Genomic DNA, 12,611 nt, shown 5'->3' with positions numbered 1-12,611 from the left:
AGAGTCAAACTGTAATTTGGTGTCACCTTTCCAGAAGTTTAAAGCTGTTTAAGTTTCTTTAATTGTCAATGAACCATTAACATTTCTTATAAAAAGTTGTTGAATGCCGACATGTACTTTTTATAGACAAGATTACAAAAGCACATTTAGACATTTTTAGGATTCTGAAAAAAAAACCCAATTTATTTTCCTACTTACATCAAACATTCTACTTTTTGTAAAATATAATTTTAATCAGTCTTAATATCGTTTCCTATATCCACTGGAGAACTCTACTCTGGATTCTGGATCCACTACTACGATTTGCAAAATACAAGATATACCTGCAAACGATCAAAACATCATTAACAGTATTTGGTTCATACACATTTCATTGTATCATCGGACAACAAAGCAATATATCACAGTATATCTTGTTTCCATCTCAGTAAAAAACCTATTGCTCAGCACATATTGATTTTTGAATATATTATCAACTATAGATTAAAAACTAAGTCAACATTTTCTCATGATACTGTTTTTTTTATTAATGGTTTATATTTTAATTTTTTAAAGCGTGATCGTTAACAATTAACTGTACAAGTCAAACTTTTCGTCAATCACTTAATATTTAATTTTATAGCAAAATGAAAATGGACATTTTCACAATAGCACTTTTCTTTTCCATTTCAAACACAATTTGAAGAACATTTTAACATAGGAACGATATAACTTAGATATATGGATAAATCAGTTTTATCTTAAGAGCAAACTTTCCCTTTCAGGTGCTAACAGTGTTGTTATTAGCATTGAAATCAATGTGTGTTGTCTTTGCTGTGAGTAAATTAACAAACGATTGGATGAAAGCTTCAGTATTTGCACCTATTCTCGAAGGAATTAATCTCGTAAGTTAATTTTCTTTTAAAAATGTTTCAAGATTTAACAGCTTATTGTATATACTATTGGTTACGTGTTTGCACTCTTTGCTGAAAACAAATTTGTTTAAAACTCTAAAGAGTACAAAAAATATAAACAACAGTTTATGGTCTCTATTACAAATTAAAGTGAACGAATGCTGAAACGAAATAGTAGCACGCCAATGATGAAATGTTGGGTTTTTTTTGCACTTGCAGATTCTGATAATGATCTATATAGCTGTGGAAAGACAGAAAGGTTTGGTAACATCCGGGATACTATTTATTTACTGGACTCTTAGTTTACTATCCAGCATCATTCCATTTTACTCAAAGATTATCAAAAAGGTATTATTCAAATATACGGGTGAGTAAATTTAAAGTTGAGAGTTTGTTCAACTAAGCATGTCCAAAGACTATCAAATTTATGTATTTTGTTTTACCACGAAACAAGTTAATAGTTATATACAAGTGTATCTACATTTTATTGTACATAATACCACTGGGGTAAAACGGATGTGCTTAACATAAGCTACCAGCATCTCAACATGAAATTTCTGACAAATTTAATTGTTTGTTTAATGTTCATGATTCCAAGAATTACTATGCAGAATGTTCTAGATAGCGAAAAAAACGTGAATATGCTATAATTCCTTAATGTTCCTAGTCCTTTTACAGAGTTTATATACAATAATGTAGTGCCAAAACAATGACTACAACACTGTCTATATTACCCTCTACCTTGGGGACTAACAATCTACCAGCAGTGGTATGTATCAATTGGAAGTAAATGAAACAGTCTGTGTCGGAGTGCTTGTTCTATACAGTTTCTGTATATCTTATTGCTAAAAACTTCCCAGAAAGTTTCAAGAACAGCAATAAAAGCATATATGAAACCACATTCAAACATGTTTGGTCTGTCTCTGTATGAGTATAAAATATAATGTGTCATGATTGCCAAAAAGCTCTCAATAGCACATATTGATGAATGTTCATCTCTTCGCACTTAAAAAACTGTGCACCAACTCCTTAGAATGGTCCATATGTAACTTGCTGTAAGGCATACATTTGATCATACTCACTTCCCTTATATTTGTAATTCTATGGCAGTTCACAGATTCTCCAGGCCAACCGAGATTTCAGGCTTTGACCATTTAGTTCACAGATTCTCCAGGCCAACCGAGATTTCAGGCTTTGACCATTTAGTTCACAGATTCTCCAGGTCAATCGAGATTTCAGGCTTTGGCGATTTGATGTATTAATACATCATTCTCATCCTGATTATGCATGAAATATTTTTTACTAGATAAAGTAACAAATGTTAAAAATACGCGTATCTTTGCCAAGTTTTCTGACCTGGTTTTTTCATAAAATGGTTACATCTTGGTCAAAAAATCTATTTGTTCTCTAATGGAATTATACCTAATGTGCACAATTTTCATGACCTTTTCTGTCTTTGGATGGGATCATTATTAAAAGGAAGCAGTTTCAAGGTCTAATTTCCATCTTGAGATGCTGGTAAATTATTTCCGCACACCCGCTCCCCCCTAATTGATAATACGTATACGTCTACCGACTCCATTGTTACAGAGGTTACGTTTTGTTTTTAACTTGTCACTTCGTACATATTTTTTTTTATATATGAAGACACCTAAAATATTGATTATAAAGATTATTCCATGAAAATGAATATGCGGTAAAATATTGTGATTATCTTTCAGAAATTATCCTTCAACCTAGTATGCTAGTTACTATTCAGATACTTTTATGTTTAAAAAATGTCATTTATCCTGGTGTGCATAAACTGTTAATATTCAGAACGTTTTATGTCTAAAACGTTTTTCTTAATACCTTAGAGATGGTTATAATAATACTTGATTTCCAATCAATGTTTTATATACATATATGTAAATGTTAACTTCAGGATTTTCGCTATTACGGTTATGTTCTTATTGAGCCGTACAAGATACGGGACGAATTGCAAAAAAGAACCACTTGTATGTTGGTGAAGACCGTATGATGATAACTAGTTATCTAATGTTTTTGTGTCGATAAGTTGCCGTCTCATTGGTGTATACATTTATATTTTAAAATTCCTTTCAATATATATGCATCTCTATATTTTCATTTTCATTTAAGGTAAAATTATTTGTGTTTTTGCTATTTATATGTTATATATATGTAACACTCAGAAACGTGTCCATCCCCCCAAACGTGTCCGATTCCCCCAAACGTGTCCATATGACGTCGCTGAACTGCAAAACATGTCTAGTTGCTAAAGGGCGCCAAAACGTGTTCTGTTTATAAGCGCCCAGTTGTGTCCATTTAATTAAAAAAAAGGCCAAACGTGTCCGGTTTATATGAAACCGTAAAGTCTCACTTTTAAAAGCACACAAACCTCTTTTGCATTAAGCAGGTCGTACAATACCCTCATACATTATATAGCCATTTAGGTATCATCGAAGAATATTAGTACAATAGAATCCACTTAGTAAACAATTATTAAAACTGTACAAAACTAATAAATTGCAATGTTTATGTTTTTTTTAAATACGCATGACATATTTGCCACTGGACATTAAGCAATCAACATTCAATAGTTCATTAGGTGTTGCAAATTTAGCTTTCATACTTAATAAAAAATAACCGGCGTTGAACAAATTAATGCTAATAAGTTTCCACTTTATTAACAGTGAAGCACCGTGAAAATTTACAAGATAAAATATATTAAATTTTTATTTGTGAAATACCTCTATCTGAACTTTATATAAAACATTATTAAAACCGCTGCAAGTAAAAATAACTTTTTATTGTGGGATTCTTTTTTAACCTGGTGTCTATTTTTTGAAAGCAGAAGTCACTGTGCACAGTGAAGCATGTCTTGAACATTTGTCTATACGGCTTACTAAACTTTCATCCAGATTTCTTTGGGTAGCTACTTTGATTTTTTAAGAATTCAACCGAACCCGACGTCTTTTATCGTATCCCACGCCATATAATTGCCGTAAACGTTTTTGACTTCAAAGAGTTATATTGGCGCTAAAAGTTTTGAGACGTTGTGGCGTTTTCATCTGGACACGTTTTGGCGAATAACAATTATCGGACACGTTTGGGGATGTGAAATCGGACACGTTTGGGCGATTTATGATTTGAAGGACACGTTTGGGCGGAATAGACACGTTTGGGGGTATCGGACACGTTTGGGGGGATGGACACGTTTGGGAGTGTTACATATATACAAGTCAAAACTGTTTTTTTAAACTTATTTTTTCAGGAATATGAAACAGAAATATTTCAATTTGTTATTTTTTGTTTATCCTTTACTTTTATCGTTATTCAATGGATTTTGAATAGCATAGCCGAAACCTATCAACAACCAGAGGTAAGACAGTATTAAGTATATGATACAGTGTGAATATAGTCCTGTTATTTACCCTATACTTGCTGGAAATCGAAATCACCGCTTATCTAGTATATAAACTTTGAAAATTAAAAATAAATAAATAAATAAAAATCGTTTAGGGCAAAAGTACATAAAGAGGTTAAAAGGATAATAAGGTATAAATGACCCTACTCCGTGTCCCCCTAAAAAAATGCAACAAGGAAAAAAAAAAAAAAAATACACCAACAAAATAAGACATAAACTGAAAACGACAAAAATGAAAAGGAACCAAGAAGAAAAGAAGAGAGGTACAAATAACCAAAAACATAGACAAAATAGAACAAAACAAAACAGAATAGAGAAGAAATGAAGACAACGATTAGTTTCTTCATGTCATCCTCTTTGGTCCCCTTCAAACAAAAACAAAAAACCCAAACGAATTAAAGAGCCAAATAACAAGACAGAAATATCTATTTGAAATTATACTTTGTTAATTTATTTAACTTTGAAATTATTTCTACATACTATTTCAACTGTATCAACTTCGTCAGATATTTTTTGTAGGACTTGAACCCAGAACAGAAGTCTTCGTTTCTGTCCAGAATAACATTTAGCTGGATGACAAGGTATAAACAGTATGCTAATACAACGCGTTTGAAAGTGCCATTGACAATTCATTATCTTATTACAGAGAAGCATAACTAGACCTTTTTCACTCTTGTAGTTCTCTTAACCACATGTTCTACAATAAGTGTGAATGAGTTTCTATTATAAATGATTTACCCTCTTAAAATCTAACTCGATAATATAGAAATAAGGAGATAGGGTATACGTTCCAATGAGCCAATCACTATATCCATAAAAAATCTTTAACAAATATCATAAAAACCTATAATTATGTTAAACATATAAGTGCTTTTAGAATCAATTGCAATTATTTGGTGTTATTTAGTATTTGATTTATATATTTGATATGTGTTTTACTGTAGTTTTCTTTAAATATTGCGATTTTTGCCAGATTTTTGCGTTTGATGATTTAATATTTCAATAGCTCATGTCCATCACTATTCAAGCTACGAACCAATCACACTACAAGAAGTCAATATATACAGAAAAGCGATTTGTTTCATGAAAATAAATATTGTAAATACTTTTTGTTTTAGATTGATGATGCAAGGCTACAAGAAACCTTTAACAGAAGATTCTGTGTTCGGTTTAAAGCAAAGAGACACAAGTCAAGTAGCCTACCGTAGATTCTATAACAACTGGGTCACTGAATGTGCTTCAGCAAGGTTAAGTCGATTCACAATACAAATTAAACCATGTCAAGTTCACGACCATCATTGGTTGCAAGAAAAACAATATGATTAAAATTAAATCTCCACACTCGCGTTCGCTCATTTTTTGTTTGTTTGGTCGCTGTGTAGCAGCATGAAAAAAAATAAACGAGTGCGAAGATTTGATTTTAATTAGATTAATAGGGAAAAAATCAGTCAATCTTATATAAACATTGTGAATTTTAGATCGGTCTATTAATGAGTAAAACACACTTTTGAAAAACTTATTTTGATTAAATAAATTTTTCTGTGATAAACGAGTTTGATAACGAATCTAAGATTAAAGACTTCAAATGTTGAAAATGAGTACTAAACAAAATTATAAAATTATCTACTGTAAAATTATATTTCAGACACGAATATGAAACAGCAAATCACCAGTACCATTTACAAGAAGCAGAAAGTGAGACCACATATTTATTAATAAAGTCTCCTCCAAAAAACATAAAATCTCAGCAACACCAGACCAAACCATCCCTGATTAAAGTTCTCTGTCGGACGTTCGCAGTACAATTACTTATTGCCAATATTTGGAAGATTGCATATGATGTAACGCTGTTTATCTCACCATTTCTTTTAAAGTAAGTAAATAAACTCATCATAGATACCAGGATAAGTTAAAACGGCCAAATAAAGTACGAAGTTGAAGAGCACTGAGGACTCAAAATTCCGCAAGGTTTTGCCAAATACAGCTAAGGTAATCTATTCCTAGGATAGAAAATCATGTATAGTGTTTGAAATACATGTATGTTTCATGTTCAGTCGTACAGCGGTGTTTTTTTTTTATATTGCTTTACATTAACAAACAACAAAAAGAAATACTAGAATGTATTAAGTAGTCTAGTAAACTTACTGTCCGTTTATTCACTATTCATTTAGTAAAACTTACTTGGCACCGAGTAAATGTTATTCGATAAACACAGTACATTACAGTCTTTTAGCCAGATTATCCTTGATACTTCTAGTAAACTCTATCAGTATATAGTTTTAAGCCTTTATTATATCATTTTATTTATAAAAGAAATTACAGCAGTTTCTGTATGCTTAGTCTATTTCTTTATCCGTAAACAACGGATTTATCTCTTTTCATGGGGAAAAAACTAATAGGAATACGAAGGGTATCCTTAAATTACATATTTTTTTATAAACAAATGTTGATTTGACCCGCTTGTTTGTACGTTTAAATTTTTCTATGAATTGTTAATCATAAAAAACGGACTAGAAAACATTTGTTTTTCACCGAATAATATCTTTTTTAGAATGTTAATTGACTATACTGCAGCATCTAAGCATCCAGAAATATCCAACTTTACTCAGGAATGGAAGGGCTACTCTCTAGTTGCTGCATTTTTTGTTACAATTCTGATCCAGTCTTTAATGTTTCATCAACAGTCTTTCTGGAGCATGACTTTGGGAATGAGGGTCAGATCAGCTTTGATGTCAGCTGTGTATCAAAAAGTATGTACTTGAGAGTGAATATGTACCTACTGTGACTTAAAGATGAAGAACAGAAATACAAGCGCTGTTCCTTTGCTTTTGTTTGTTTTTTCCTGTGCATGTACTGATTTTGTGTCATGGATGGATACCCCATTTCCTTTGTTTTTCTATTACTATACGGTATGGGTTTTTCTCATTGTTGAAGGCCGTACGGTGACCTACAGTTGCTTTTATCTTTGTCAGTTGAACTCTTGTGGATAGTTGTCTCATTGGCAATCATACCACATCTCCATATATTTTATATTAATTCATCGAAAACGTATTGTCTGATAACAAAAATTATATCATGTTTAAAAATGCTATTGTATTACTTCTCAAATTAAACAAACACTGACTTATATTTTATCTTATTCAGGCACTAAGACTGACGAGCGAGGCAAGACAGAACTCTACTGTAGGAGAAATAGTCAACCTAATGTCTATTGATGCACAAAATATACAGGACTTTATAAGTTATTTTTGGGTGTTATGGTCATCTCCACTACAAAGCTGTTTTAGCCTTTATTTCTTGTATGACACTATGGGTCATTCCATGTGGTCAGGAGTTGGGGTATTAATTGTACTTATTCCATTAAATGGTTTCGTCATTTCTAAAATTCATAAGCTACAGGCACAACAGATGAAGCAAAAAGATGAGAGGATAAAATTACTAAGTGAAGTTTTAAATGGAATAAAGGTATGTTCATTTTTTGTTGTTGAGACATTTTAATGGGATAATTCGTGATAAAATCGAAGATTTTCTAGTTACATTTTTTTGTGACAAAACGTTTATGTATTTGTTTTTTGCGTAATATTCAGTGCTACAAATACACTCAGAACAAAATAAAAGTTTTTCATTAAATCATTTAAATAGGTCTCATATTTGATAAACTGCGAACGACCTTGGAATATGTCAACAATAAAGGGCTTATTTAGTATTATAACAATTATGACAATGAGGGTCGGTTGAAAACAAAACTTTACGACAAAAGAGATGATTTCAGCTTCCCAATTGTGAACTTTCCATTTCTATGTAGCAACATTCCAGCAGCGCCTGCATACGGAGTATATATCTCCCAATTGATACGATATTCCGGGGCTTGTGTTTCCTATCATGATTTCCTTGATAGAGGATTGCTGCTCACGTGGAAGCTATTAAACCATGAGTTCCAAATGGTGAAGTTGAAGTCATCCCTTCGTAAATTTTACGGACGCCAACGGAGTTGGTTGACCGTTATGGAATAACCGTTTCACAGATGATATCGGATATGTTCCTTATGTCGTAACTACAATACCCTCCCTTTTCACGAATGTGACTTACCGAATTAGACTATTTACCGGATTTGTAATAACATAAGCAACACGACGGGTGCCACATGTAGAGCAGGATCTGCTTATCCTTCCGGAGCACCTGAGATCACCCCAAGTTTTTGGTGGGGTTCGTGTTGCTTAGTCTTTGGTTTTCTATGTTGTGTCATCGGTACTATTGTTTGTCTGTTTGTCTTTTTATTTTTCGGCCATGGCGTTGTCAGTTTGTTTTCGATCTATGAGTTTGACTGTCCCTCTGGTATCTTTCGTCCCTCTTTTAGTAACGTTTGAATTAACAGATTGCGATTGTTGCACTTTGCCATTGCATGTGTTTGGATGAGCTGTCAAATGTCAGATTGAGATTCATGTAAACACTCGAGACCAAAATGTACCACAAAGAAGCATTAACAAAACAACCAAAATCGTTTAACTTTTGCTATGTGGAGTGCATACCATATAAACACATTATACCGATTTCAGTGAGCGTGATATATAAATGAATTATACCGATTTCAGTGAGCGTGATATATAAACGCAGTATGCCGATTTTAATGAGCGTAAAATATAAATGTTTTATGCCGATTCAAATGCGCATGACATATAAACGTATGATACCGGATTCAGATACAAGTAAATTATACCGATTTCAGTGCGCATAATATATGAACACATTATGTCGCTTTCAGTAAGCGACACATATTTATGTTACATGTACATTTGTAAAAGTATATGCAGATTCCTGTGCGCATGCCACATGTTTCAGGAATAGGCCTAATAATTTTCATTAAATACAATTTAAATTTCAGATTTTAAAAATGTATACCTGGGAAATGGCATTCAGAGATAAAATATTAATAATTAGGAACATGGAACTAAAGATACTTTTTAAAGCAGCTATTTATAGAATAGTTATTATTTTCTCCAGAGCCGTTGCACCATATTTTGTAAGTAACAAAATTCATTCAAAAATCCTTGCAATGTTCATTTATCTTAAGAGAGTCAACTAACAAATTAGAAGATGGTTATTTCTTGTTATGGTACTAAAATTGTAAATGATAAGTATCTCGACTTTTTTTAACGTTAAATGAACTTTTTTAATTCACTTTATATTTTACATCGAAAATAATATTATTTCCATTTATTAAATCGTCAATATTTTAAACAGGTATCACTGGCAACATTTGCTACCTATATATTTATGTCATCTGATCATTACCTAGATGCCAAGAAAGCCTTCGTTGCCATTTCTTTGTTCAACATACTGAGAGTTGCTATCAGTTTTGCTCCGATGGCAATCAATAAAACTATCAAGGTAAGAGTTTTAGATATATGAAATATATGTTCGCTTAATTTTTGTTTGTCTCTCTAATTGATATAAATCAAAGGAGATGTGGTGTATGTGTCAATATACAAGATGTTTTAATTAGTTTAATCCTGCCCAAGTCTAAAAAATCGTCTGATGTAATTTCAAGAAAGTAGGTTCCATGTATGTATCCGATAGTATAATCCCCTAACCAGCTGGTAAAGTTGAGTTGTGAATGAGTTGAATATTGATTTTGCAAAATAAAAACACAAAATGGAAAAAAAAAAATAGAAATAAAATGAATAGTACTAGTATCTCTGAATATTTTCGTAAATCAAATAATTATACCCTTTCAGAGCAATGAAAAATATATTTCATCTCAAATGTTAAAACAGCCATTTCTGTTTCAGGCGAGTGTTTCTTTCCGTCGATTGAATAAATATCTGAACAGCAAAGACCTTAATCCAACTAACGTTGTGTACAATACATCAAAAGGTAAAAATAGAATGGTTTTCTCTATGGCAATCAACTTTTATATGCAATTAACTCTCTTTCAAAAAAATTCAAAGAATCTATCGACCAATTTCTATTGTCGAAGTTACTAAAAATAATAATTAACGAATCATGACTGTAGATTTTAATTCTCAAATCTCTTTTTTTCTTTGATGGACAGTTGTCTAAATAAGTATTTAATTGAATCATATTAAGCCTTCTTTTCTCTATATATCCAACGAATTGTCATTTTTTTATGTGGATAATTCAAAAGCAACGATCGCTTTTATTTATACAATTTTATTTTTATTCAGATGATGCAATAGTAATTGAAGATGGAACATTCTCTTGGGATCCAGATGGCGGGAAATGCTTCAGAAAGTATGTTTGGTGGCTATATACGTATAAATGTCTATGCCATCATGTGTAATATATTCCAAGAATTGACATCTACAAAATACAAGTTTTTGTGATCTCTATCATTTAGTAGGATGTCCAATGTCCAAAAAGTCCTCTAGTTAACGAGTTTTAAGTTAACGGATAACACACGGCTGATTGTTTTGCACATTATAGGAAAATCATTATATTTTACAATCATGATTGTCGTCGTAAGTTCCCGTGGTCACGATTTTCTAAATTTCGTGTTTTACAGGGTACCACCAGATACCGTATTGTACGGGGAATCTTTAACATGAAAAATAAAATTATTGCGTTCTTTGTTGGTAGTTAAAACAGTACCTATAATATAGTTTATATATTAAATATATCATATAACGAAATCGGAAAGTATTTAAGTGATTTTGATATAAGTATTTCAGCATTTCAGTAAGAGTAAAATTTTACCCGAAATTTACCCTATTTTCATCGAAAGCAAAATTATTACATGTATCATCACAATATTTTTTACTCTGATTTAAGCAATAAGACACAGTGCATGTGTGTGCCAAATTGCATGCGTGAAATAAAAATTAGATTTTAAGAAATTAGCAATTAAAAACACAAATTAAGTCAACATTTTGGTATTGATTAAACACGGATTATCTCGTGCCATTAATCATTTTGTTGCTTACACTATTATGTCATTAACCAGGACAGAGGTCACTCAAAACATTTGTCTGTTTTGCTTGTTGTGTGGTTGATTTATTTGTTGTGAATAGCCAGCTAACTTTATAGATTGTCACTTTGTTCGGAGAAATCTGTTTTGTGTCTGTTTTTCAAAACTTTAAACTTTTTATTGAATAAATATTTTGTTATAATTGTAGTATAAGAATCAAATCGGTCGGTATTGTTTTACACCCGGAATATGGCTCATCAAAAGTCTTGTATGATGTTTTCGACCTAAATCCCACTAGGTGGGAACGACAACAAAAATATACCACCGTTCGTGCAACAAAAAAAAAACGACAGCAACCAACGACAACCACTTAATTGCAGGCTCCTGATTTTGGACAGACATATACAGAATTTAGAGGGGTTAAACATGTTTGTGATCCTTCAAACCTCCCCTGACCGGGACAATGGTGTAACAACACAGCATAAGAAAAATCTGCTGAAAAACAGTTAGAAATGGCTTGACTTATCAAATCGGCATGAAGCACAAAACAACTAACATGAAGACAAAAAAGTACCGATATAATAGTACTCGCCGTTAGGGTAGGACATTTTATATTCTGAAGAAAGGGATGGGGCTGGCGGCGCGAAAATTTATTTTCACTTTTGTACACATTCATATCCTCAACTATCCTGCATTTCATGTTGAAGAGTGTTCATTCTCATCCTGTCTTGTGCAAAGTCAAATATTTCAATTCATACCAGGCCAAGTAATTCATTTTCAGAATCCCCATTCCCTCCCTGTTTTCGAAATCAAAAGGGTGTTCCCTTACTGAAAACTAATGAAAGGACGTCATCAATAGTCTGAGAAAAGTATGATCATAAACATTTTTTTTCAAATGAATTCTTTCATTTTTTTCATAACTGGCCTTTGTATAGCCGACATCTCCTAATTTTTATATTATACAACAAGTATTACATAAAATTAACACTATCAATGTTCTATGTAAATGAGGTAAGGTCAGATGAACTCTGCCACAAAATCACGTACACCTTGTTACCATTCCATACACCAAATATATTTAATCCACTACTATCTGAGACTGTACGGACTTGACCACTGAAACTTAACCTTATTCACTGATCCGTGAAATTAGGTCGAGGTCAGGTGAATCATGTCTGACGGTCATGTAGACCTTGCAAGGATACCATATATTAGTAACCAAATATAGTTATCCTAGAACTCGTGATAATTGAGACATTCACATGACGAAAAAAGCTATACAGTTTTTTAGCCGTCACTTTACCATGAATATAAGGTCATGGATAATGATTATATGACGGAAACTTCGTAACACAATAGATCTATA

General features: G+C 32.1%; 1 protein-coding gene across 1 annotated transcript in view; it reads left to right on the top strand.

Moving 5' to 3' along the window:
* LOC127706696 (multidrug resistance-associated protein 1-like) overlaps positions 1-12,611 on the top strand; it is a 193,882-nt gene that overhangs the window by 2,959 nt on the left and 178,312 nt on the right. The window contains exons 3-14 of the mRNA XM_052211354.1: positions 765-884; positions 1,113-1,241; positions 4,168-4,275; positions 4,840-4,901; positions 5,439-5,567; positions 5,966-6,193; positions 6,872-7,070; positions 7,465-7,785; positions 9,203-9,340; positions 9,562-9,708; positions 10,110-10,194; positions 10,506-10,572. Of these exons, the coding sequence (XP_052067314.1) occupies positions 765-884; positions 1,113-1,241; positions 4,168-4,275; positions 4,840-4,901; positions 5,439-5,567; positions 5,966-6,193; positions 6,872-7,070; positions 7,465-7,785; positions 9,203-9,340; positions 9,562-9,708; positions 10,110-10,194; positions 10,506-10,572 (1,733 nt within the window). The remainder of the gene's footprint in view (positions 1-764; positions 885-1,112; positions 1,242-4,167; positions 4,276-4,839; positions 4,902-5,438; positions 5,568-5,965; positions 6,194-6,871; positions 7,071-7,464; positions 7,786-9,202; positions 9,341-9,561; positions 9,709-10,109; positions 10,195-10,505; positions 10,573-12,611) is intronic.

This window comes from Mytilus californianus, unplaced genomic scaffold (assembly GCF_021869535.1).
Source record: "Mytilus californianus isolate M0D057914Y unplaced genomic scaffold, xbMytCali1.0.p SCAF_6, whole genome shotgun sequence".
Taxonomy (NCBI): Eukaryota; Metazoa; Mollusca; class Bivalvia; order Mytilida; family Mytilidae; genus Mytilus; species Mytilus californianus.
The sequence above is the reverse complement of the archived record's forward strand: the minus strand, read 5'-3'. Positions and strand labels throughout refer to the sequence as shown.